This window comes from Salmo salar, chromosome ssa14 (assembly GCF_905237065.1).
Source record: "Salmo salar chromosome ssa14, Ssal_v3.1, whole genome shotgun sequence".
Taxonomy (NCBI): Eukaryota; Metazoa; Chordata; class Actinopteri; order Salmoniformes; family Salmonidae; genus Salmo; species Salmo salar.
In genome coordinates, this window is record NC_059455.1 from 63,733,221 (window position 1) to 63,761,199 (window position 27,979).

At 44.6% G+C, this 27,979-nt stretch overlaps 1 protein-coding gene across 2 annotated transcripts; it reads right to left on the bottom strand.

Annotated features, from left to right (window-relative positions):
- Positions 1–27,032, bottom strand: LOC106569981 (glutamate receptor ionotropic, kainate 5). Of its 2 annotated transcripts, none has more exons than XM_045694658.1 (19): positions 26,852–27,032; positions 25,775–25,939; positions 24,239–24,336; positions 22,556–22,721; positions 20,868–21,046; positions 19,785–19,838; positions 18,809–18,970; positions 16,368–16,520; positions 14,849–14,953; positions 14,509–14,616; positions 13,598–13,801; positions 11,393–11,506; positions 9,411–9,520; positions 8,945–9,118; positions 7,409–7,574; positions 6,266–6,491; positions 4,680–4,808; positions 2,412–2,533; positions 1–1,697 (listed from the first exon to the last, which is right to left on the bottom strand). In XM_045694658.1, exons 1-19 carry the CDS (start codon positions 26,958–26,960, stop codon positions 1,056–1,058), a joined length of 3,186 nt encoding a protein of 1,061 aa, XP_045550614.1. In that variant the 5' UTR covers positions 26,961–27,032; the 3' UTR covers positions 1–1,055. The 2 variants fall into 2 exon arrangements, with proteins under 2 accessions (XP_045550614.1, XP_045550613.1); XM_045694657.1 differs by having other exon boundaries at positions 2,367–2,533.
- Between the last annotated feature and the right edge of the window lie 947 nt (positions 27,033–27,979).

The following is a 27,979-nucleotide window of genomic DNA, read 5'->3' on the forward strand; positions in this document are numbered from 1 at the left end:
TACTGTAACAAGCCAACATGGACTGTAATATTTAATCATTTGATCTGGGGCGTACTGTCAATGTATGTTTCAGATGTTGACCTTTGAATTTTGTTCCCGGGCTTGTGATTGGTGGGAAAGCGATCTCATTTGGTCATGATCTCCACATTGGCTTCTCAAGGATCTTTAATGACAAACCAAAAACATGAGTCAATAACTACACAGTGACCAAGAAACCAATGACGACAATACAAATATATAACGAAAGAAAGATAGAAAATAAATTAGGCGAGTTACACTCAGAGAAAGCTTCTTTTTTTTTCCTTCATCGTCTGGTTTTACATGTCCCAGAATTCCAAAGTTCAAGCTCTTGCAGCAGCTCTGGGGAAAAATCTGCATCTTTTTGTGAGAACCAACTTCTCTAAGCGCAAGAGTTTCTGTGTACGTGTGTCTGCGTGTTAAGTCTCTGGTCCCCTGAACCTCTCCAGCGCTTGTGGGATAGGTCAAGTCCTCCCACCAGATCCAAGTGAAAGAGTGAGGGGTCAAAAGCCAAACCAGGCAGCTTGAACACGTCTATGCATACTGTGGAACGGTCACCACATGGTCTCTCAATACACCGTAGGCAGCTAACGGCCGTGTGTGGTCAAAAGTTATTTTCTACTCCATAGACAGCCTGTGGCATAGCAGATCAAAGTGGAGACCATGGGTTGGTTTAACATGCCTGTCTCACTACAGACTTGGAGCTGTGGCAGAAGAGCATAGACTAGCGAGGGAGCAACATGAAGGCCTCTCCTGATGTCTCTCAGTGTCTGAATATACCGTCTAGTCCAGTTTGAACCAGTCTCCTGTTTTAGCACGACCCCTGGTTTAAGAGGACTGTGTTGACTGGGTCGTTATCTGGAGAATGAACCCTTCGCCACCCCCTCAAACGGGTCAGAGTGGTTTGATCCTGCCGTGTCAATGCGCTACAAGCTCACCGCCCCCTCCGCTCCTCGTTTTACGCGTTTCTCTGCAAATACCCTGACCTTCGACTTTTAACCCTCGACTCTTATCACGTCTGACCCCTCCGTTCCTCCTCAGTCTTGTTTCCCGAGCAGCAGGTCTGTGGTGGACGTCTTGGCCGGGGGTAAGGGCCGCGGAGGGGGCGTGGGCTTGGGCCGCCTGGGGCTCACTGTGCTGCAGCCACCCCCATCGCTGTCGGTGGAGGAGGGGGGCGGGGGTGGCGGGAGGCGGGGCAGGGACAGGGAAGACTGTGGGCCAAGGTGGGGCGGGATGCGTGAGAAGGACGATGCCGACCTCAGGTTCTGGATGCGCCGGCACTCCTGGCAGATCCGCACGTGGGCACAGCTCCGGGAGGGTGGCGCCGTGGCCGCGGCGGGCGGGGGAGGGGGCGGCGTAGTGTTGGCGCCCAGATGGTCCTCCAGGAGGTGCTGTGGCCCCAGGCCCATGTCTGAGGGCCCCCCTCCTACGGCCCCGCACGCCCCCCCTGCTGCTCCCCCTCCGCCTGTCAGGGGGCCCGAGCCACTGTAGAGCTTGCCGTTGCTGAGACGCATCTCGCGGACTAGGCGGATGGGTCTTGGGACACCCAGCTGGAGGCGGGTGGGGTGGCGCAGGACACCGCCAGTGCTGGCCAAGGGCCGCCGCCGCCGAGAGCGTGAGGTCTTCTTACAGGAGATGGCGTTGCGGAACTCGGTTAGCATCTCATGACACACTGACATCTAGGAGAGAGAGAAGAGAAGTGTTAGAGCGAGGGAAGAGAGTGAGAGAGAGACAGAGAACGACAGCGAGACGGAGAGGAGTGATAGGGAGATGAATGTGAATGTGAGAGGGAGAGAAAGAGCGAGAGAAATCGAGAGAAATCGTCGGAGGTTAACTAAACCTGTTGCACTGTACAAATGCAGTGTGACCTCCGGACAATGGAAATACGACTCATGAGTAGCTACCTCCAGTGACACTGACACATATTCAAAAGGATCTCAAATAGAGAATGAAGATAGAGATGGAGACAACGGAAACCGGAATCACAAAAACAAACAGAGCAGCAGGCGGAGATAAAGCAGGAGCAAATGAAAGTCACAAACAGCGTTTTACCCAGACACCAATGAAATAAAACGACACAAAGGACTAGCAGGCGGAATAACAATGGCAAACACAGAGAGCGAGAGAGACAGAGGAGTGAGGGATAGAGAGTGAAAGAGAGGGGGAGAGAGTACTGAATCACAGACAGCTTAGAGAGCGGAAAAAAAGAGGAGAAGAATGGAAACGCAGACATCGACCATCACCCTTTGTTTGCTTGCAGCCATGTACACATCAACACGTCGACACCAAAGCACAACACTCACTGCACTGCACTGCACACCGGGAGGTGTGTTGCCATAGTAACCTACTGGAGGGTTTCTGTGGTTTCGCCCGGGGCAGCAGTGAGGGCGTACCTCGTCTGTCTCTGCCGAGCGGCGGGTGGACCAAACAAACTCCATGATGGCCACGAAAACGGCGATGATGAGGCCACAGATCAACACCACGAAGATGCCCCCGATGTTCTCCATGCCCAGACCTGGGGAGGAAACGATGCATTATACACACAGTTCTAACACACGGATAGAGGGGTAATGGTAGGGCTGTGTGTTGACCCATACACTGGAACACACATATGGGAAACATAGGCAAATGTGCACAAAGAAATAGCCGCAACAGGATCATCAGAGCCCTCTAATACTCTCTATACAAAGCCTAAGGGGGAGAAAAGCTTGATGAACCTTGCAGCATAATGTCCCTACAGAGAGTGTGGTGAGTGTGTGTGTGTGTGTGTGTGTGTGTGTGTGTGTGTGTGTGTGTGCAATTCAACAAGTCTGCATTCATTGACTTAATAAGTCAATCGACCACAAGAGTCACCTTTGGCTTTTCCCGTTCTATTTTTCAGCCAGAATATTCGACATGAAGGTTTCATATGCTTCTTATCTTCAAAATGTCTCATAAGGATGCTCTGTGCAAGTACCCTTGTTAGATCGAGTGTTCAGAAAAAGGCTCAAGTCTTCCGGCTTTAACCCGAGGGCACTTATTTGTCCAATGGATGACTCAATCAAAACTCGTACCACTGTGCCCGCGTCCCAAATGGTGCCCTATTCACCCATAGGCCTCTGGTTGAAAGTAGCGCACTATATAGGGAATAGGGCACCATTTGGGAACCTACTCTATGTCTAGTGTGGGCTGCCTAAGGTGCAACACACAAACAACATCTAGCGTCCTCTGTCTTCTTCTGTATCGTCCAGTCTGTTGCTTGTAGCTATCTAAGCATTTTGAATGGGAGAAGGGGTAGCAGATGTGAAAATGAAACTGCAGAAATGAAAAGGGGAAATGTCTACCACACAGGCAAGGAAAATATGCTCACACACACACACACACACACACACACACACACACACACACACACACACACACACACACACACACACACACACACACACACACACACACACACACACACACACACACACACACACACACACACACACACACACACACACACACACACACACTTATTTCCCCCTGGTAAAGTGCGGTAATCGTAGCAGTAATTAAATAAATCTTCCAAATGGGGTTTGTTCTTAATGCTGGAACCCTTCATGGTGAAACTGGCAAGTTTGTGTGCGATATTACAACAACAAAGAAGTTATTGCAAACAACGAACACAGTTTTTTTTTCTCAGACATCACTGCATGTCCGATAGAACAGCCGAATATGTACTGCAAATTATTTTTTCCCCACATTGCGCTAGACTCGTCACCTCTGCTGGGGCAGACAGTGGCGCCGCTTCCCCCTACTGCAGATTCCATCTTTAAAGTTGAGGCAAAATAAACCCGACATATTCACACACACATAATCACAATTAGATCAAGTACACACATATCTAAAGCAAATGGAATTTCCAGCTGTGAGACATTGTGATGGGAATAGAATGGGCTACATTTACCAATTCACTTGTGTCCACTCTTCTGTGACACCAAAAAACATTGACTTTATAAGTATCTAAGAAACAAGTGCTTAATACTACTTGAGGAAATGTTCACATTGTATTGTGTACAAATTGTATTTTGTGCATTAGTAGCGTGCAATTCTAATGTGACTGCATAGCAGCTGGCTTGGAACAAATGAACATTATCTCAGCAATAAGTATAGATTCTAATGGCAAAGTTCAAATGACAGTTGCTGGGCGCTCGTTAAAAATGGGAATGCTGGGCGCTCGTTAAAAAGATGAATGTGGGTGTCCGTATAAACGTTTCAGAGCACCTCCAAGACTAGGACCTGACGGAGATCCACTCTGGATGGAAATGTTGCATATTTACTAGCCTCATTCAAGGTATATGCTGGGTTGTGAGGGTGTGTGAGGGTTAGTGTCCTACCGAGTGTTTCATTGGAGACCACTAGTCGTATGTATCAAGCGTCTCAGAGTAGGAGTGCTGATCTAGGAGCAGGTGCTCCCTGTCCATGTAATCTTATTGATTATGATCAAAAAAGAAAAACTGATCCTAGATGAGCAGTCATAGGGCCCCCTTAATACATAGGGCCTCTGATCATTAGCGCTGGTACTTTGACAGGTCTCCCTTTGCGATAAAAAAAGTATTCTGACCGCAATGGTACTTCCTGGTTAAATAAAGGTTAAATAAAATAAAAACTACTGGCACAGGTGGTGCTGTACCCACCCTTGGCTCGGTGGTCCTCCTCCTTGGGGCACTGCCCCCCCTCCCACCACCTCCTCTTCAGGATCTCCAGTCTGTTGTTCTCTGCCAGCTGCAACACCCCCAGAGTGATCTCCTCTTTAAACGGTGAGCCTGGGGAAGAGGTGGAGAGAGGTAGAGGGCGGGAAGGAGAGAGAGAGTTACAGAGAGAGGGAGGAATGGAGAGAGGGAGAGAGAGAAACAGACAGACAAGGGAGAGAAGGAGAGAAAGAGAGCGAGAACAATATTACTGTATTGTTAATTGTATTTACTATTCATTGTGTATTGCCAAGTCCTCTTATTGATTTAACTTCCTGTGTCCTTGCTTGGCAATAAAAGATAGTGACTTATCGTGCCAATAAAGTTCATTGAATTGAATCGAATCAAGACGGAACGAGGAAGCAAGACAGGATTGGGAGTAAAGAGGGCTTAACAAAGAAGTAGAGAACAGGGTGATGGAGAAAGAAAGAGAGGGAGGGGGTGAGTGAGTGAACCATGTATAATTGGAACTCTGCACTACATGTGAGCCAACTGTAACCTTAGAAGTTGACATCCATGCTGTTGTGTCAACGCAACAAATACCAATTATACATACAAGTCAGAGGTTGTAAGGTGGGCCAGCCAGACATACTGTTAATATGCAGTAATAGGCTAGTTAGCTGGGGTGGAACCTGGGGAAATCACTCTGGGAACTTCACAGATGGATCTCCGCTAACAAAGCTACCTAAAATGTTAAATGTCAAAATGTTCCCTCTGAGATTTTGACTTTGGGACCTCTGTTCCCAAGCGTTCCACCCCCGGCTAATAGGGAAGGTGAAAGAGCTCACACATAGCTGGAGTAAAGACATATATATATATATATACACATTTTAAAAAACAAGGATCCAAGTCTGTCCTTGAGTCTTTCGTTGAGAACCACCTGCTTGTGTAATATCAAGGCTGCCGAGTAAAAAGCAACTGTAGCCATGGCGACTGGCTTAAAAAAAAAAAAAAGATGGATGATGAGATGTGTGTTATTTCTGACCTTTGGGCTGGAGGGCAACTTAAAGGCATGTTGATGAAAGAAAGAGGAAAAATGTTATCCCTGGTAAGTCCTTGGGGGAAATCGGATAGCTCTGAGGCCTACTTTGATGTTTGGAAATTCTGGGAATTCTTGGGGGGAAAAATGCTTTTCTATGGAATGGAATTGTTTGATGATAGATTCGAGGGCTTAACAGATGAAAGAGATGGCAGATATGATGGGAGGCTAAAACAGAGTGACCTATATGGTCATTTGCCCCAAGGCTGTGATATGTAGCCAGGAATCAATCTGAACCATGTGGGTTTGATATTAAAGTGGGCCTCCAGCAAGAACATGTAAGGTTACATTTATTTTGATCATCAAAATGAAATGAGACAGCGAGGGGGAGGGTGATAAAGTCAAGGTGTAATAACATGGTAAATTAGATGGAACTGCATCAAATAAGAAGAGAGCACCTGGTGGTTAGGGTCTAAAACCGTAGCCCTTGGTGTCAAGCAGGCCCTTTATCTGGGTGAAGTACTCTCTCGCTCCCCCCCCACTCTCCACTCACCCAGGGGCATGCCAATGCCGTAGCCCTTGGTGTCGAGCAGACCTCCTATTTGGGTGAGGTTACAGTTGAGGCGGCGGTGGTACTCGTTCATGGTGCTCTCCAGCAGGAAGGCGTATTTAGAGTTGACCACGCGGGCGATGCCTTCTTCTGTGCTCTTCACAAACACACTGGGCTGCTTGGAATGCATGTAGTTCCACATGCGCTGGTACGTCTGGTAGCGCGAGTTCTGTTTATAGGTGTGTTGAAGGTTGTCATGGCAAGAAAAGAAGGGGGAAAGTGCTAACTTTTTGTGATACATTGCGTCTCAAAGACACGTACCCCCACCAAATACACATGACCCCCTATCAAATACACAGGAACCCCCATCAAATACACAGGAACCCACATCAAATACACAGGACCCCCCATCAAATACACAGGACCCCCCCATCAAATACACAGGACCCCCCATCAAATACACAGGACCCCCCCATCAAATACACAGGACCCCCCCATCAAATACACATGACCCCCTATCAAATACACAGAAACCCCCATCAAATACACAGGAACCCACATCAAATACACAGGACCCCCCCATCAAATACACAGGACCCCCCCATCAAATACACAGGACCCCCCCATCAAATACACAGGACACCCCCCCATCAAATACACAGGACCCCCCCCATCAAATACACAGGGACCCCCCATCAAATACACAGGGACCCCCCAATCAAATACACAGGACCCCCCCAATCAAATACACAGGACCCCCCAATCAAATACACAGGACCCCCCCCATCAAATACACAGTAACCCCCATCAATTACACAGGAACCCCCATCAAATACACAGGACCCCCCATTAAATACACAGGAACCCCCCATCAAATACACAGGAACCCCCATCAAATACACAGGAACCCCCATCAAATACACAGGACCCCCCATCAAATACACAGGAACCCCCCATCAATTACACAGGAATCCCCCATAAAATACACAGGACCCCCCATCAAATACACAGGAACCCCCATCAATTACACAGGAACCCCCCATCAATTACACAGGAGAACCCCATCATTTACACAGGAACCCCCATCAAATACACAGTAACCCCCATCAAATACACCTGGGGTGCCCACACACACACAATCCATACCATGAAGAAGGTCATGGTGGAGCCTCCTTGGATGGTACCATACTGGATGTTGGTCTGGTCAGCCAGGTCGTCAGGAGACTCGATGGGCACCTCCATCCTCTGAACTGTAAGGAAAGCTGCCAGGTTGGCCGTGTAGGAGGAGATGATGATTAGAGTGAACGCCCACCTGGGAGGGACAGAGGACAGGCATATTAACACAAGTTACGCTATGGCAAAGTTAAGCCTACTCCTGGGCTAAAAAGGCAACCTATATGGTCCCAGTTGTTAGTCCAGAATAGTGTTGCAGAATTACGGTAGCTTTCCCAAAATGTGCAGGTTTTCGAGAAATCATGGTTGCATTTCCTGTTTATTCACTCCTTATTCCTGACTGATTCTTGAAATCTTCCACCCAGGATTTCTGGAAAACCTGGGTAACTTGGGTAAATTAGCAGACTTTTGCAACCCTAGTCCAGAAATTGGCTTCATATGTGTCCAGTCCACCACCGCATTATATTACACCTTAAAGTGTTGCTCTTGTTCTGAATCTTTGTAAAGGTCAAATGACAAATTGTTGAAATCTTTCCATTCACAGAGTGCTGTCAACTGTTTTCATGTCAACAGTTCCAGTTGCACTGATCTAATGGAATGTTTGTTGATTGTCTGAGCATCTACATAATTATCAAAAAAACTACTACTTTACCCTTTAGGTTGAACACCGTTTTATTCTGAACAGTGCATTGCAGTATCAAGACAATTCAGAGTTAATGGAGCTAACTAACTAGAGTAAAAAGTGGTGAGGTTTGGTGAAATACACTCTTAGCATATTTTTTTCTATCTATACCCTAAAAGGGTTCTTCGGCTGTCCCCATAGGAGAACCCTTTGAAGAACCCTTTTTGGTTCCAGGTAGAAATCTTTTGGTTCCAGATAGAACTCTTTTGGGTTCCATGTAGAACCCTTTCCACAGAGGGTTCTACATGGAACCCAAAAGGGTTCTACCTGGAACCCCAAAAGGTTCTACCTGGAACCAAAAAGGGTTCTCCTATGGGGACAGCCGAATAGCCCTTTTGGAAACCTTTTTTCTAAGAGTATACTTCAGTGAAAAGCCGTCGTTTGGAGGATTTATTGGCACAATTAGGTTATAACAACAAGGTCATTACCAATGGGAGATAATGTCTAGATGCATTTTACCATGTACATCTAGTGTATAAATTGCCTGGCTGGGCTGATGAGACAGTGGATTCCGCAGTCAGATGGAACAGAGTAAATAGGAATTTTAACGTCATAGATTTAGCCGGGGGTAACTTGTGGAATAGACACCGGCTGGAATGCAGTTTTAACCAATCAGCATCCAGGATTAGACCCACCCGTTGTATAATGCGGTATAATATAATTCCCATTAGTATATGACTGCCATCTGGTTGATCTGATGAACAGTAGCTTTGGGAGAAGAGTAAAGTGGAGGAGGAAGTAATACAGAAGTTGATACTGTAGCTAGCCACACACACGCACCCACACCCACCCGCAACCTCCCTCCCACACAACCCATACATACTCACCAGACCCCAGAGACGCAGCGTGTGGACAGTGCGCGGGGCATAATCTCAGAGCCCTGCTGCATGAAGCCTCCCACAGGGAACCACAGGCTGTTGCCCAGGGTGTACTGGTTCTCCAGCATGTCCTTGCGCCCCATCAGACACGGGTGAGGGTTGTACCACTCATAGGGACTCAACCTGGGAGGTGGACAGCGAGAAGGGTGGACTATTTAGTCTTCAACATATGATTTATACATAATAGCATCATCTCTAAATGAGTGAAAAGGGATCCCCAAAATTGCATTTCATAACCTCTCTATTAGATAAGTAGATGAGGCAACGGAGATTTAGAGCCACATTAGATATAAGATGCGACCTTTGTATAATCTGGTCCCTGATCTGTTCGTGCTGCATAGCCACCAGGCTACTCTATCTAGAGTGTATGCAGGTTGAGGTGTCCCCCAGCCCAGTATGTGGCGTAGTTAGTTACCTAGCGGCTAGGAAGAGCACACAGCTGACAGCCAGGTAGGCCAGCAGCATGAAGAGCCACACGGCTGGAGAGAACGGGTCCAGGAAGGAGAAATAACCTGGCTTCCGTCCCTGATTGGAGGATGAAGACAAAGATGGTGTTAACGGAGATCAATACCAGATGGTGCAGTTCAGATTTCAAACACAAGGGGACAAAGTATTGGCATTGATTTCATTACAGATTGGGCAATGTGAGTACAGGACCATATCCACCAGGGCACAACGTAACAGAAGGTTTTGCAATAGAAGATGAAAACAAGTGTTTCTTATTGGACAAGTTCAGGTAGTCCCTCACTGTTTCTGCTGTTTTCTTCCATTTGGTGCCTAATGAATATGACTCAGGACAGCTTGAGTAATTAAATTGATAATGTTTTTCCTGAATGCTCTGTAAACCCTTGGGGGATGGAATATACTAGACTACAGAGCTGGGTTTCCGTTAGCTGGTAATAGCCGGCTTTTGGCCTATAAAAAAAGCCTATAAATAAATAAATAAAAACATTGTAAAATGATCCTTTTTAGCCTATTCATTGATGGACATACCAGTCGATGGAAATGCATTTGACTGGGCATGCTTATCGGTCTATAGGCTCATTTGCATACTGTTGTGAAATGAAATTGGCTCATGTGTACAGTATATTCGTTATGCGTCGTATTAATCACACGCTTGCTTATAGCATACATATACAGAGCCAATGAGCTGAAAATCGGTCAGGCCAGCGCTGCTAGTTAAAATGCAACGGAAGGCAGGCTTGCTTCATCAGCGCTACACACATCTTGGAACGAACATGGGCACGTAGCCTACTGCCTTGTGCGCATTGCTGCGCTTATAATGTGAATAAATAATAGTTGGTCAACATTTAAAGCTAAACGTTCTGATCTGTTGCAGACTTTCTTTTTTCTTTCTTTTTTACTGGTTGTATGAATTTGAGATGTATCATCCCACAACGTCCCAGAGTCTGTTTGGAATAGGCTATTTCTTTCTCGACCAACTGACCAATAGAATACATCAACTTTTCTAGTATGGGGGATAGTACATTTACATAGGCTAGTGATTTTGCTGTTCGTTACTCGTGTTGTTGGCTGAGGAAAAGTAAATGTGGACATTTCCCCCGAACATCTTCAGTGTCCATCAGAATTTGGTAAGAAGGAAGCGCACGTTGCATCCTCGACTTGCATGTTCAGTTAAATATGAATTACCGTCATCTAAAAGGGATTTCTGTCATTCTGAGCAGCGTGGGTGGACGCCCTAATTAGGTTACGCACACAATGCATATGGGTCAGGTACGTTTCTCAAATCTCCGGTAAATTACAATGTTGCCAGTCAAATGCCCGGCGCCACATTTCCATAAGGATACCCTGCTACAGAGTAGTGTGGCTTGTTTGTTGTCCATATATGAAAATTGCTTTTTGGATGAATACGGTTGGGTGACACTTTAGTTTAAGGTCTGCTTATGAACTGTTTATAATCATTAAGCTAATGTTTGAATACAGGCCTATTCATTGTATTGACTTGTATATGATTACGTGTCCTCATAATAAATGATTTATGCACTGTACTCGCCAATGTTACTAAATACATCCACAGCTGAAAGACAGTTTACAAGCCATTTTATAATGGTCTATAAACAGATGAAGTGTTACCCGAGGTAGTAACAACTAAGCCATATAGCGAACAATGTACAAAACGGTGCCTTTTCCACTGCAGCCCAGGTCCAGCCTGAGGCTTTCCAAGACCTTCTGGTATTATCAAATCAGACCAAATGTTATACTGGGGAAATTGCGTTTTCATAGCTAGAACTGACACTAAGAACATGGGAAGAGCACCAACTCCCACAGTGGAAAAGCACCAACATAGTACAGCACACATAATCTGTAGTCAATGGCAGTGCCTTACCCATAGTGATAAATCATAACTTAATGGATTTGTCTCTGTGGTCATCTTACCAAATGGACTCTGTACAGGATGCTGATGCCCAGAGACATGAAGGGTTTGGAGAAATCTATGACCTTCTCCCTCTCTGAGGTGATGGTGAACCCAGCTACCGCCAAGTCTGCTTTCTGTAGGAGAGAGGGATGGAGATGGATAGGGGGTAGAGAGCGCGAGAGAGAGACAGGAGAGAGAGAGAGCAATAGAGAGAGAAATAAAGAGAGTGAGAAGGGGGAGAGAGAGGAAGTGAGAAAGTGAGAGAAGGGGGGAGCGAGAGAGAGAGAGAAGGGGGGAGAGAGAGCGAGAGAGATAGAGAGAAAGAAGGGGGAGAGAGAGATAGAGAGAGAAAGAAAGACAGTGAGAGGGAGGGAGAGAGAAAATACAGAGAAAGAGAGAGAAAACAACAGAGAAAGAGAAAAATATAGAGGGTGACAGATATAAGACAGAGGGGAGTCGAAGAAAGAGGAAGTGAGAGCAGAGAGATGGAGAGATACAGATTAAAAAAAGGGGTCAATTGGGGTTATCGAGGAGAACTTGAAAGCAGTCTTGACATATAGAACGTTTGTTCTGCAGGGGTGAGTGTAGACTCCGTAGTGTAAGAGGAGGGGAAGATTCTTCAAGAGCGAGGTAGAGAGGAAGGAGAGGGGAAGGAAACACCATAAAGGACAGAGTCATCATAGAGTGCATGGCTGATCCAACAAAAACAAGACCCCAGACACCTCTCTGTTCCTTAATTACATATTAATTGATTAATGAGGACATACTCATTAACGAGTTTCACCCACTTTCATCAGGCAGTAGCAGGAGAGAAGAGCGGGAGAGAGGGGGGTGGGTAAGTGTGTTATTCAATGAAGTGTTTAGGGAATGTTAGTTTGTGTGTGTGTGTGTGTGTGTGTGGTTATTGCATAACGATGCTTATTTAAAAATTAAGTGAGAGTGTGCGTGTTTTCATGGAATTTACATAACCTTGTGCGTGAGTGTGTGTGTGAGGGCTCCATTAGTGTGTCTCTCCCCGTGTGTGCCACCAAGAGTATGTTCACTCCACATGAGTGCATGTGTGTGGTGTGCGTGCGTGCGCGCGTCTGTGCGCCAGAGACATTTGATGATTCTCTTAACGAGTAGGTTGGGTCAAGCATGGCTCCACTACCCCACCAGCCCCACTCACACAAGGTCATTACAGACGTCATCATCATCATCATTACCATTATCAGTAACAGCGTTATGAGACACTATCGGGAGTCGACGGGAGTCGAGATAGGGCCACACAGATAGCATCAGTAATTGCAGTTGTCGTTTTGAGTGGTGGCAACATTAGCTCAAAACGATGTTATGGCAACAGCAAGTGTGGTAAAATAACGGGTGGGTCTGTGGCGTTGTGGCCAAAATATCCTTCGCAGTCACAAACAAAATAGAAACAGTAGACGCTGTTGTTGTTACGGCAAGAGCAGTTGAAAGAGCTTTGAGTGCCTTGCGGATTCCAATATATTTTGCTGCGTCAGCTGCTATCGCAAGAGAATATTTACGGGAGAGTTGAGATTCATTGACTTGAAATTCTGGTTACTTTCCCCAAATTCCCCAGTTTTCCAGAAAATCCTGATTGGAAGATTCCTGCAATTAATAAGCAAGAAATCTGGGAATCCTCCAACCAGGATTTTTGGAAAAAGGGAATTTGGGGAAAGTTAACAGAATGTTGAAACACTAGCTCTGACTGTGGTCTGAAAGCCACCAGTTCTATACCACTAACAGCTACAGGTTAGCACGACGATTTGTGTTCCATCCCAGCACTAACACCTGTTGAAATAAATCAACTAATCATCACAACTTAGATGAACTGTATCAGGTATTGTAGTGCAGAGCTGGGGCAAAGCCAGACATCCCTGTAGTTCTCCAAGACCAAGGATTTTAACCAGGCTTCTCCTTAGTTACCATGGTGATTATTTACGGCTGACTTTGACTGATTGAAGACCCACGCTATTGACCCACCATTACAGCCAGTCGTCTAGATGGTGTTTGTGTGTGTGTGAGTGTGCATGTGTGTGTGAGAGTATGTGCGTGTGTGTGTGTGTGCGTGAGACTGTGTGTGTGTGAGTGTGCATGTGTGTGTGTGTGTGTGTGTGTGTGTGTGTGTGTGTGTGTGTGTGTGTGTGTGTGTGTGTGTGTGTGTGCGTGAGAGTGTGTGTGCATGTGTGTGTGCGTGAGAGTGTGTGCATGTGTGTGCTTACCCTATTGATGAGCTCTCCCACCATGCCTGTCCAGGAACCGTTTGGTTCAGGCGCACCGTACAGCCCGTCATCCACCAGCTTGATCCTGAAGGAGAACTTCAACATGTCCGACAGCTCTCTTAACATGTCCACACAGAAGCCCTGGTACCGGTCGTTTCCCTGCAGCTCCTGGTAGTTGGACTTATGCATCACATACGGGTTCTCCTGCAATAGAAGGAAATCAAAAGGCATTTACCGAAACATGTTGATTTAAAAAGAAATATATATATATATATATATATATATATCTATACACTCGCTCTTGTCTTTTGTTACTAGCACTGACTTGGTTGATAGCCACTTATTAAGGAAAACATTTGATTACTATGACTGTGAGATGTGGTTGTCTCACCTAGCAATCCTCAGATGAATGCACTAACTGTAAGTCGCTCTGGAATAAGAACGTCTGCTAAGTGACTAAAATGTAAATCTATATGTAATATGGATTTTTGAAGTAAACATCCTACCAACAGCTGCTGAATATCTCTTCATCATAATTCAAAGAAGGAACAGTGTCCTGAAGCATTTAGTAAGGGCTGAATCTTCACTTGGAATGTGTGCACATACCCTCATTTACATATATTGTAATTTCTCGCATATAGGTCACTGGCAAAATGATTTGTCACTAAGCGGCAATAAGGGACCTATTAGACACGAATAACATTAACATCTACTTAGTACTTACTTGATCAGGTGTAAAGAACTGATATTACAAGTTACCGTACAATTAAATGATTAGTGTACCCCTGACTGACTCTTTTCTTTTGTTCTCGGTAAATTAAACTTCATCTTGTTTTAACCCAAAATGGTCAACAGAAAACCAACAGTTTCACATCTACCAATGCAAATGTGCGAAACCACAACGTCTTTACCAATATGGTGGTGACGATGAGCGTCTTGTTAGCCAACGTCTCCGACATGTTGATGTCCAGAGACGTGGAGTTCATCGCCAGCGTGTTGTTAGAGTACCAGATTCCGATCTGTACACAGGGATGACGAAGGAAAGGAAAATAAAATGGATTGGGAGAGGGGGGACGAAGGGAAAGAGATAGACAATAGGGGTAAACCCGTGGTCAATGTGTATGCATTAGTCAATACGTATAGTGCATCTAACTCCAGTGCTTGTCAAATCAGCTCATAAATATAGACATTCAACCCCGACCCCACCGTGACCCAGTCACATTTGAGCCCATTACGCCTTGACCCCCTGACCTCTTTATGACCCCCATGGTGCTTCTCCAGGATCCTCAAGGTATAGTTTGTCCTCTGGCCTTTACTGTTGAACTCCACCCTGCCGGTCAACCCATCATACTCCACCTGAGAGAAAGAGAAAGAGAGAGGGAGTGAGGGAGAGACACAGAGAGAGAGACAGAGAGGGAGTGAGGGAGAGAGAGAGAGGGGAAGCAAGAGAGAGAAAAACAAAATGTATTCTTTCAAGGAGCCAGAGAGAGAGAGTGGCAAATGGAGAGAAAAATAATGTTGGACAGAAAGAGAGGGGAGGGACAGAGAAACAGAGAGAAAGAGAGAGGGAGAGATTCAGCCCAGACAAACAGACCAGGCGATAGCTAGGCTTGGCGGCGGTATATTAGATGGCTGAAAGTGGCGAGAGAGACAGAGAGATGTATGGCTAAAACAAAAGGCAAGCAGAGAGACTGAGGGTGCAGCATGGAGAGAGAGACTCAGGATGAATTATACCCTGAAAGAGAGGTAGAACAAGAGATGCCCAAACGAGGAACAACAGAGCGGGGGAAAGAGGGGGGGAGAGGAGAGGAACCACTGCCAAAGAGAGTGTACGAATGATGGAATGATGCACGGACAGCGAGAAAACATTGTCTGAGACTGAAGAGAGATGAGTGGAGAAACAGATGGTGGAAGATAAGAAATGGCAGACTCCGATAGGAGGAGGAATGAAGGAGGAAGCGAGGATGGAGAGAAAATGTGCTGCCCAGCAGAGCACTACAATGAAGATAGGAAGAATACCATCAACACCACAACAACCACAAAATAAGAGCAGTAGTATACGTGACAACATACGAAAGCCCCAAAGGCGACAGGAAGGTTATAAGATAGTGCTTCAAGCATTAACGTTGTGCTAAGTGGAGCTGTGCTATTCACTAGTTAGCCTACTGGTAGGGTTGGGGTCAATTCCAAACCAACTCAGTCAATTGCTCAATAATTCAGGATTCACTTCATGAATTCCAAAGTTATATCACTTTTATTTTATGAGCTGAAATGCCATTCATCCCGCAAATGCATTGAATTTAAATGGATTTGCCCCGCAACCCTTGTTACTTCTGTAGTTCATGACCAAAGGTAGCCATGTTTTGGCTAAGCATGGAAGCTATTAGAACCTGACTGGTCTGTATTCAACAACATCACATTGTTGCCTTGGCAGGAGAACGAGTTGGCTACGTGGACAAATGCATAAATAGCTAGCCACTCTAGTTGGGACAATGTTCAGTAACAGGTGGATGTACCATGCTATGTTGCATATTTCCACTAAGCACTGGACCTATTGGGACGATGTTACATTGTTGCCTGGGCAAGACAACAAAGAGTTGGCTTATATGCAGGTGGCACAATTGGCTAGTTTGGACAACATGCAGTAAAGAAAAAACACACTGGTGAACTAAAGGTTTCTGTAGTCAACAAAACTTACAACAACATTACAAAGGGATAGTTGGGACAGCATCGGGACAGTATTGAGTAAAGAGAGAGCAGGTGTGGGTACCATGCGCAGGTAGTTCATCAGGCTGGTGCCGTGCTGCCAGATCTGAGGAGTGGTGCAGCTGAGTGGCTTCACTCCAATCTCCTGACTCCGGTTGAGCTCACGCACCGCCCCCACCACCACATGCACCGCATCAAACATGAGAGCCGACGACAGCTGTGGGAGAGAGAGAATAGTTGATACTAATGTTCTCAGAGAGAGAGTAAGAAAGACATAGGGGGGGAGGAAAGAGAGATGGAGAGAGGCACAATGGTAGAGAGAGAAAGATGAGGGAGGCAGGCATAAGGATAGAGATGGAGAAAGAAAGACAGAAACATTGAGATAGATGTAATGTTTCTCAGTCAACAAGGTGGCACTGTGGTCTGTGCCAAAGCGATGTGATTCAATCAAACCTTAAAGGGATACATTGGGATTTTGGCAATGAGGCCCTTTATCTACTTCCCTAGAGTCCGATGAACTCGTGGATACCATTTTTATGTCTCTGTGTCCAGTATGAAGGCTGTGAGGGGGTAGTTTTGTGAACCAATGCTAACTAGCCTTAGCGCAATGACTGGAAGCATGTTAGTTAGCAATTGTGCTAGCGCTAGTTAGCAACTTCCATCTGACTCTGGGGAAGTAGATAAAGGGCCTCAATGCCAAAATCCCAAACTATCCCTTGAACATTAATGACATCTGGTCAGGCATCAGTCAACCGGACAGAGTGTGAATCACACAGATTGTGAGTGACAGCCGGGCAATCTGTGTACCTCGGCTGTCAGTTTGATTGTGTCAAAAGGAATAGTGATAAAGTCTGTATATGAGGCTGGTGGGAGGAGCTATAGGAGAACGGCTCATTGTAATGGCTGGATTGGCATTAATGGAACGGAGTCAAACGTGGTTTTCATATGTTTGATACCGTTCCGTTTCTCCCATTCCAGCTATTACCACCAGCTTCCTCTGCTGTGCATGACCTAGACATGTACGAGTAAATGTGTGGCATTGCACGTACGAGTAAGTGTATGAGTGAGAATGTATGAGGGAATGTGAACTTGGATGTCATTATACTGTTATAGTATAAAATATATAATGCTAGAGCAGTATAAGTTAGTATTGAGAGTATACAGCAGTAGTGAGTACACAAGAAAAATACTTGGCTGACACGATATGAGTAAGTTACTGTAGCAGTATATGAGTAAGTTACTGTAGCAGTATATGAGTAAGTTACTGTAGCAGTATATGAGTAAGTTTCTGTAGCAGTATATGAGTAAGTTACTGTTGCAGTATATGAGTAAGTTTCTGTAGCAGTATATGAGTAAGTTTCTGTAGCAGTATATGAGTAAGTTACTGTAGCAGTATATGAGTAAGTTTCTGTAGCAGTATATGAGTAAGTTTCTGTAGCAGTATATGAGTAAGTTTCTGTAGCAGTATATGAGTACGTTTCTGTAGCAGTATATGAGTACGTTTCTGTAGCAGTATATGAGTAAGTTACTGTAGCAGTATATGAGTAAGTTTCTGTAGCAGTATATGAGTACGTTTCTGTAGCAGTATATGAGTACGTTTCTGTAGCAGTATATGTGTCACGCCCTGATCTGTTTCACCTGTCCTTGTGATTGTCTCCACCTCCTCCAGGTGTCACTTATTATCCCCGGTGTAATTATCCCTGTGTTTCCTGTCTCCCTGTGCCAGTTCGTCTTGTTTGTCAAGTCAACCAACGTTTTTGTTTCTCAGCTCCTGCTTTTCCCAGTCTCTCTTTTCTCGCCCTCTTGGTTTTGACCCTTGCCTGTCCTGACTCTGAGCCCGCCTATCGTCTTGTACCGTTTGGACTCTGACCTGGTTACTGAACCCCTGCCTGTCCTGACCTCGAGCCTGCCTATCGCCTGGTACTGTTTGGACTGACCTGGTTTATGAACTCTCGCCTGTACCCAATCTGCCTTTTGCCTACCCCTTTTGTTATAATATATATCGGAGCTCAAACATCTGCCTCCTGTGTCTGCATTTGGGTCTCGCCTTGTGCCCTTATAATATGAGTAAGTTACTGTAGCAGTATATGAGTAAGTTACTGTAGCAGTATATGAGTAAGTTACTGTAGCAGTATATGAGTAAGTTACTGTAGCAGTATATGAGTAAGTTACTGTAGCAGTATATGAGTAAGTTACTGTAGCAGTATATGAGTAAGTTACTGTAGCAGTATATGAGTGACAGTATAAAAGCGACACTGTATGAGCAAAATGATTTGAGTAAAATGTATATGAGTATTAGTAAGTAATCAGTATACAAGTGACAGTAAGACTATTGAATGAGAATATAACAGTGTTTGAAGAAGGTATGCATTACAGTGAATATAAATATGGCGGGAGAGTATTACAGTATATGAAAGTATATGAGTACAGTATATGAGAAAGATTGAGTATGTTTAACAGTAACAGTGTATGAGTACAACCACATACAAGGTGTCCTGTTCTCACCGCTGGGCCGGGGTAGGGGCTGAGTTCACAGCCCTCCCTCCAGGACAGGTTGAGACTCCTGATGAACTCCAGGTAGAAGGGATGGCTGCTGTTGAACATGGAGAAACCCACGATGTTGGACTGGTCATCCACCACGTTGTCCAATCGCAGCAGGGGAAAGTCCTGATTGACATGAGAGGGAGGGATTGGCTTGGGAGTGCACATTCTAGAGAGAGCTAGCTAAACCACACAGGTGGGTAAAAAGTTTGTTTATTTTTAATGGGTGTCCCTCCCCAGTGATGTATATTATATGAAATGATTGTTCGACAGTGACGTATGAGATAACAGTGTGGAATAGGGGTAGAAGAGGGTAAGTAAGTCCATTTTTCTTATTTTTAAACTTTTGAAGTATTTTTGAAATGCGGCTCTGAAAAAGATCATTGCAGTTGGACAGCAGTGGTAACAGTGTAACACAGCATCTCACAATAGCAGAGTGATACTTTATACTGTAAGGCCACAGTGTATCAGTACGATATAGGACCATGGTACAATACAGGGGCTGCGTTTTGGTAGCGGGAGGCAGGACAGGGAGCCAGTTCCAGACAGTAGAGTGGCGTGCCATTCAGCCACTGTATGAAAATGAAAGGGTGATGATTTAGAGATTTCTGGCCTCTCTCCAAAGTTTCGGGGAACTGCCGTTTTGCCCTTAGGGGTGTGAGGCGCACGCCCTTGTAAGTACCACGGTAAAAATGTCCTGCACTGTAGACGGGACGGGATATGATGTCGGAAATATTATTAGCTATGTAAGTCACCTCGCACAAGGGCATGCGCCGGGCAGGGAAATAATGATGACAAACTGCGCACTCCCATCATGCATTTCAGATGAGATCCGCCGCGATTGCCATCCATAGGCCGGGCGGCCAGGGCACGAGCAGAGAGGGTAGTGGGTAGGGTACGGAGAGGGAGGGGAGGAGCATTTTGATTGGTATGCTCTTACCATGGTGGTGAGGATGTACTTGTAAAATGCTGACGTCATCCCCAGCTCCGATGCCTGAGGGGTGGAAAAGGAAAGAGGGGGTCATTGGTAACACTGCTGAACTGTACTGCATTGTGGGTGATGCAACAACTTGATCATATGGCATTCAGATAACAAGTTGGTTCACTTTATACACATCAGCCGGTGTATAACATGTACAACTGTGACCTCTCTGCTATTGAGACATTATGTAAAGTTAACAGCGCATATCTGCTATGTTGACATGCATTTACATAGCTTACATGAAGACTACTTGTAGCATTTACATAGCTTACAGTAGTTGTGCCACTGGTAGAATACAGAACAGAATAATACATCATTTAAAAGCATGCATACATAATGCACCTTCTGGCTGCAATACAGAGTAGAATACATGGTACTATGTGTTATACTGCAGAGAATGCCACCAGTAGAATACATGGTACTATGTGTTATACTGCAGAGAATGACGTTGAGCTGGGCAAGGCAAACCTACATAAAGATTTCATAGCACATGAATAATTCACACAGATTCATAAGTATGTATGCATGTATGTTTTGTTTATTCCATGTGTAATTCTGTGTTGTTGTATGTGTCGAATTAAATGCTTTATCTTGGCCAGGTCGCAGTTGCAAATGAGAACTTGTTCTCAACTAGCCTACCTGGTTAAATAAAGGTGAAATAAAATTTAAAAAAGTAGATATATTCATTGTCTAAATAACATCACGATTCCATTTATGGAATGTTTATGTACTGCTTACAAATGTGTTATATATGAGTTATACATGTGTTTTATATATATATATATATATGAGTTATACATGTGTTATAACGTCCTTATGTAGATCGAGTTAGCCTTCAAATAAAGTGTTAATAATCTATAATAATAATACATGCCATTTAGCATGCCTTTTATCCAAAGCAACTTAGTCATGCGGGCATACATTTTACATACGGGCGGCCCTGAGAATCAAACCCACTATGCCTTGCTCTACCACCTGAGCTACAGATGACCACACTGTTGTCAGTTGTCTTTGTAACTGTAGCTTGGTGAGTGTCCTGACCTTCTGGAGGATGAGGTAGGAGATGGAGGCATTGGCGTCGATGATGATAGTGGCCACTTTGTCGTCTCTGATCTCCTTCAGCAAGGGGGTGGGGTCCAGGCTTTCGTCCAGCATCCTGACAGACAACGTTTCCCGGGAGATCAGGAAGCGCCGCACCAGCTCCTCCAATCGCAGCAGGCCTAAAGGGTGGAGGCGGGGGGCGTCAAAGTTAGAGGCTGGGAATGTGTTGATGAACCGCAAATGTTGTGATACCTCAACCAAACATTTCAGAGAACTACAGCACTGTACTGCTGTTTCAAAACTCATTTTGATTACTGATACCATTTTGATTACTTATATTTTTCTTTATTTCTCTGTTCCCCTCCCCCTTTATATTATACTGCGTAGTAACTCTAAAACTACTTTGGTAAATATATCATAATATATGCCAATTAACAGGTAATCAGATGGTAAGTAAATGCCTAGAGGATGCTGTTAACGTTCACATTCTCTGTAAACCAATATGTTTAATCTGATATTTTGGTGAGGTGTGTAACAAAGGAGGGTTTTTGAATATTTTAAATTGTTTCACTTTTTTCTTAAATTAATGACAAGTACACTTTTACTTCCTGCCTGTTTCTCTAACATTCAGTGACCACTGAGTGAATGTATCCAGGACTAGTAAAATCACATGCATGACCTTGATAATTGAAACAATAAGATCTCCATAGGGTGGCTGTAATTTAACTGAACCGTGAACAGGGAAACCAATACAGTGGCAATGTAGCTGACTGTAAAAACAATTTTAAACAGAAGAGAGAAGAAAAAAATATATATATTTTGCGAGGGCACATTACACAGACCGCATACCAGTCCAACCAAGTGGAAAACAGTGGGATCGATAAAGAGGGAGGGAGGCGCGGCCTGTAAAAAGATGCATTCAGTGCATGATCACACCCGACCTTGGCCCCAGACCTGAGCAGTCAAGTGGAAAGGCAGCTCATAAGTGGAAAGCATAATCCAATCTGGAGGGGAACTAGGCTAATCCACAGCGTGGACCGGCCGGGCGGCTGCACTCTGTGTGCAGGGGGACCCCAGGATACATTCTGCTGCTCTGCTGAAGTTTCAGGGGCATCGGCTGTACGTTGACAAGCCTAAAGCGTCAAAACATATACACAGTACATAAACCTCAACGGGTAGCTATGTACTGCTATAACCCTCTAGGCTAAATAAAGGATTACGTGAGCAGACACCTTGAAGAAAACGCTGCACTCACGCTCAACCTTTGCGTCGATCAGACTGTAACCGTGGAGAGTTTGTGTATGGAAATACGGAGGTAAAGGAAATACAGGAGGACATGAATACAGTCGAGCTCAACACCCACGCTCTGCCTTGGCATAAATGAGACAGAACCCTCCAAAAGGGTTATTTCGGCTGTTCCCATAGGATAACCCTTTTTGGTTCCAGGTAGAACCCTTTTTGGTTCCAGGTAGAAGCCTTTTGGGTTCCATGTAGAATCCTCTGTGGAAAGGGATACCTTGGGACCAAAAATGGTTCTCCTATGGGGACAGCCGAAGAACCCTTTTAGGTTCTAGATAGCACCTTTTTTCTAAGAGCGTACATAGGGAAGAATTGTAGTACAGAAATATACATATAGGGAAGTATAGGAGCATGCATGTAGCATCAGACACCCTTAGGTGTACACTCACACTCTGCCTTGGCGCAGATGAGGCTGGCGGTGGGGTAGCTGAAGGAGCGGAGGATGGCCCCAATAGCCAGGCTCAGGTCCTCGTTGCTGGGGTAGAGGCTGACCGAGGCGAAGCGGAGGTATGGGAGTTTGGGCGTCTCCTCCGGGCCTATCTTCACATGAGGGATCTGAGACAGCAGGCAACATAAGGCGTTACAAATGCTCTTTTAGGCATTATGAATCGGTCATGGGAAGTGTTCATCATTTTTTATGTGAGTGTGTTGTAAAGGATGGATTATTATTATCATACATAATATATTATAATTAGCAAAAGAGTAAAGGAAGGGAGATGACGGGCCGGGTGGTATATAAAGGCCGAGTACAGACAAAATGATGTTTTCCCTGTGTTTTGTATCATTTTGTACACCAGCTGATGAAACTAACACCGTAAAAGTGTGAAAACATTTGATCAGTGTTATTTCCTGATAGTTGCTGGTTGAAAATACAATCTACACAGGACCTTCTAATCAGCAGGTTTTGCATGGGTGGAGTATGAGTATAGGCTTGCCTGGTGACATCACCAGGCAGTATACGTTCATATAACAAAGAGAGTTTCAAACCTCTGACAATAACAGCTACTTTTCAGATTACATAAGCCCTCCCCATCCAGACCACTCCCAGAAAGTCCTAGCAAAATTCTTGCTTGAGAAAATGGTTTTTGCTAAAAAGCTATTTATGGTTCTTTTTGACTATTTTAATGGAAAACTATTACAGTAAGGTAGTTAATTGTTACGCAGAAATGATTTGATATTAAAATAAAAACAGCTACATTGGGCCTTTAAGCATTGAAGATTTTACCCGGGACAGTATTATCATGCTCTGTCCATCACATTTACATATTCAACCCAATTGAAGAGCAACAAAACTAAATGTGTTTTTATACTGGTTTATACTCCAAGGCAAACAGTCAAGTTTTTTCAGTTGCATTTTCTCCCTAGGGTGAGATTTTAAACCCTGTCTGACTCAACCTGGCTAAGGGCTAGGTCTGAAATGTTTCACCCCTGGGATGAAATACTGCTCACCCCCTACTGAAATAAAGTCTAATGTGAAAATGTCTACAGAGATTTCCATTGGCGGATGATTGACAGCATCCGTATTATATTATTATAATCAGTCCTGTTGCAGATTCAGACGACGAAGAGATGTATCGAGATCGTAATCTAACCGTGGAATATACGATTGTGATTCATTATCGTAGCTAGAAGGAGTATTAACCAGGTCAATTCTCTGCATGACCGAAGTGTGACCATGCAGGTTCAAACTGAGTGAACCACAGTTAACTCATTACAGAGTTCACTGAACTATGACCGAGGGAGAGAGATCAGAGAGGACATTTCCTCAAGTGACGATGGCTGTGTTCCAACATGAACTGTTTCCACGTCTCCTCTCCCTCACGTGCACTGACCTGAAAGGACTTAGAATATATGCCATTCAGCAGAGGCTTGTAGAACTTATGTGCATACATTTTCATATTGGTGACCCCAGCAGGATTGTTATAAACAAAATGGCCGAAACCTATCCAGTCCTTTCAATGATCGGTAATCATCCGGTAAGCAGACAAGTAGTGGAGTAGTGGTTTATGGGAGTATGGGGACACAGTATGAGGAGCAGTGTGAAGGTGGTTTAGAGGTCATAGCTAGCTCACCTCCTTCTCCCCACAGATGTGACTGACAGTTGAGCCTGAGGCGGGACTGGACGCGGGGCCAATCACAGAGACCACCCCCTTCGGCAATATCTGACACACTGGAGAGAGAGGAGGGAGATAGAGAGGAGAGAGAGAGAGAAAGACAGAGAAGGAGCGAGAGAAAGAGAGAGCGAGATGGTGTGGGATATATAGGTTGATAGAAAGAAAAGGGTAGACAAGAGAGAGAGAGAGACAGACAGGAAGGAGGGAGAGAGAGATGGGGGAATTAGTAAGGAGGGAGAATTTTCCAGCAAGATGGAAGAGTCAACGTCTTGGACGAGGTCCAGTTCTGTCTGTGTCCTGTTCTTGGATGATATATCAAATTAAGAGTCAATGCCAGACACTTTTGATTAATTGAAGCCATAACGGCAATCTGAGTCCACGCTCTGTCTAGTGGAGATTAGTGTTCTAATTCTATCCAGAAAAACCTGTGCGGCTCTTCTAGATCCGAGACAGATAAGCAATGTGTGTGTGTGTGTGTGTGTGTGTGTGTGTGTGTGTGTGTGTGTGTGTGTGTGTGTGTGTGTGCACGTGCATGCTTGCAGATCACTCACTACTTAAAGAGCAACTGTTAAGACCCACTACCGTAGCCCCTTTACTGCAGTCAACTGAGCTTGTGGCCTTATGGGTGGAATGTTAATCGTACTCATAATTAATAAACATTGTAAAAAATAAAATAAAAATCAAGTGTTTCTATGTCAAACAGTTTGGTTATATTTCAGTCTTCTGTGATGTATATAAAGTGTAATATTGGGATGCAAACGCAAAATGGAATACATTTCAACTCTATATCTGACATGGTACAGGGGTCTTCTTATTGTTAAGCCCATAACAACATATGTGAAGTGTATACTTTTGTTTCAAAGTAGATTTGTTTAAGACTACCAAGAAACACTCTGTGTGACCCTGATTTAGCCCACTGCAGTAAAAGCATATTGCCTCCCTTTGTGATGGTGAGAGTACAAAAAGCTATCCCTTCGGAAAAATAATGATCTCGCATACACGCTTAGCTCGATCGAGTCGTCCTTTTCCGAGACAATAACTTCTGTCAGTGGTACACTGCACTGTGTAGGTGTATGTGGATGTAACTCGTTTGATGAGTGTGTTAGTTCCTCTGAGATAATGCCTAGTCTTTAGCTCAGAGGGCTGACACAGTCTTGTGTCACTCAGAAGACCTGGGTTTCAAACCCAGTCCATCAAATTTGTATGAGTGTCTATCCAGGAATATCCCATTGGGCACAGAAGTCTATTCAACTTCTATTCCACGTTGGTTCAACGTAATTTCATTGACATGACTTGGAAACTACGTTGATTCAACCAGTGTGTGCCCAGTGAGATTTGTCAATAAGTGTAGCATTCACATTAGCTTAGCGGGCTAACACATTCTTGCGGTACACATTACTCGACCTGGGTTTGAAACCCGTCGGTCACATTTGTGTGAATAAAATGTCTATCCAGCTCTATTTGACAATACTGGTTCGTACTGATCCTACTTACTGGTATCGGTGGTCTCATACTGGGAGTCCTTCTGCAGCTCGAAGATGTCCACCTCCACCCGGGCTCTGGACGGGCCCTCAAACACACTGTTGATATTCTCCCTGGCCAGAGCCAGCGCTAGCCGCTCCCCTCGACCACACACCGACTGGTCGTCCAAAATAGCCGCTGGGGGGATAAATAGAGAGATAGAAGGATAGACGAGAAGATAAAGGAGCATGAAAAAACAGACCCGGGGGCGGATGGATTCAAATCCACTGTTGTGTTTTGTCATTCCTTTCAGAACAAGTCTATCTGATCTATGTTCCAATAAGGCTAACCTTTTGACTAACATTCAACCCATCTGCAACATGGACACCGGGGGTGCGTCACAGAGAATCACACAGACTAGAGCCATTTTCAAGGAAAGGTTATTCAGGGGGGAAATTGGACGACCTGTCACCTGACATTTAGGATGATCACTGAATGATGATCACATCGTTGAAGTCAGCAAAATGTACATATGCAAATGGTTTAACCAATTAGTTGAGGAACCCATTGACACAGCCGATTATCGTGTCGTCTTTATGTTAACGACTCTTGTTTACGTTACAATTACAGAGGAATGATGCATTCTCTGATCCAAGCCTTATCTTGCTGATCTTCAATTAACCTACAGTATCCATGGAGACATTTATAGACTATTGTACTGTAAAATGTACTGTACTGCAGCTTACTGTTCTGTATTGTTTTGTGTACTCTCATGGTACATATGGTGAACTAAAACCTCATTCATAAAACCGGCAAGACATATGATTTCTTTTTAAAGTGGGTAAAGACACTGAGGAGTATTTGTTCTTATCAGCCATGACAGTGGGATACCTATCTCCCCCATTCGGTCGTCACTAGTTACCAGAGCCACAAAGTCATAAACCGTGCTTATTTTTTTAAACAATTTATCTTCTTAAAATGTGATTTTAAACCTAACCCTAACCTTAACCACACTGCTAACCGTATGCCTAACCATAACCTTAGTTTTCTTGAAATATTACGATATAGCCAATTTTGACTCTGTGGTTGTGGTAACTAGTGGAAACCCACCCATTCTGATGGAGGAGATGGCGGGAGCCTGGGTGAAAGAGAGCGGGGCCATGGTCAGCAACAGGAAGAGGAAGTAAATCGACAGCAGCAGCGCTGGCAGAGCCGGCATCTTCCACTGCTCCTCATGGAGAATGGTCTTCTGGCTGCCTGGTCCACCACCTGCTGGACGGGAGGACTCATTACAACACACAATATACAACTACATGACATAATAAACAGCTAAATTACATAATACCTGCCTGACTAGGGCAGAATCTCAATTGCATACTCCTCGCGTCCTCTCTCCTCGCCTCCTTCCTAAACCCATTGGATGAGAAAGCCAGAGGTCCCTCCCCTCCGACCTTCTCCTCCAATGGGTTTTAAGAAGGTGAGGAGAGAGTACGCTAGGAATATGCAATTGAGATTCTCCTTAGGACTTCATGTATTTCAGAGGTAAGGAGGCAGCACACATTCACATAGTTCACACTCACATAGAAACTCACATGGCTACCAGAATTAGTCACTCAAGGAAAACTTCTACAGCACAAAGCGATTAAATAGGGGAAGCAATGAGAGAGCGATAGAGAGAGAGAGAGAGAGAGATGGAGAGATAAAAAATGGAAAGAGAGAGAGAGAGAGAGCTTTAGGTATAGAAAATAATGTAATTGGCTGAGGAGGCATGACAAAATGAGTCAAAATCTTCAAAGTAGATTAAAGCTACAGTAGTGAGATTTAGGGAGGGCCGGTATAACTGAACACAGGAAGTAGCCATGGGGTAAAACAAATCGAATATAGTTCCTTCACATCCCATAACTTCATCTGTACTCTGGACAGTCAGTTATTTTGTCAACTGTCTGATTTGTTACCCCTGCTAAATGTTTATCTTTCCTGCCAATGACAAATGTCATTTAAATTGAAAGAGTTGAGTAGGACAGGCTGACAAGGCGAGAGACTGAGGAGCACAAGACAGTGCGAGATGAGCGGTAATAGATAAAGAAGAAGAATTGAGTTGATATTATAGAAAGAGAGAGAGAGAGAGAGAGAGAGAGAGAGAGAGAGAGAGAGACAGACAGAGCGAGCATGAGAGAGCTGTACTGAGTGACAGAACATTTAGTAGGAATAGACACGGTACAGACTGTAGGAGCAAAT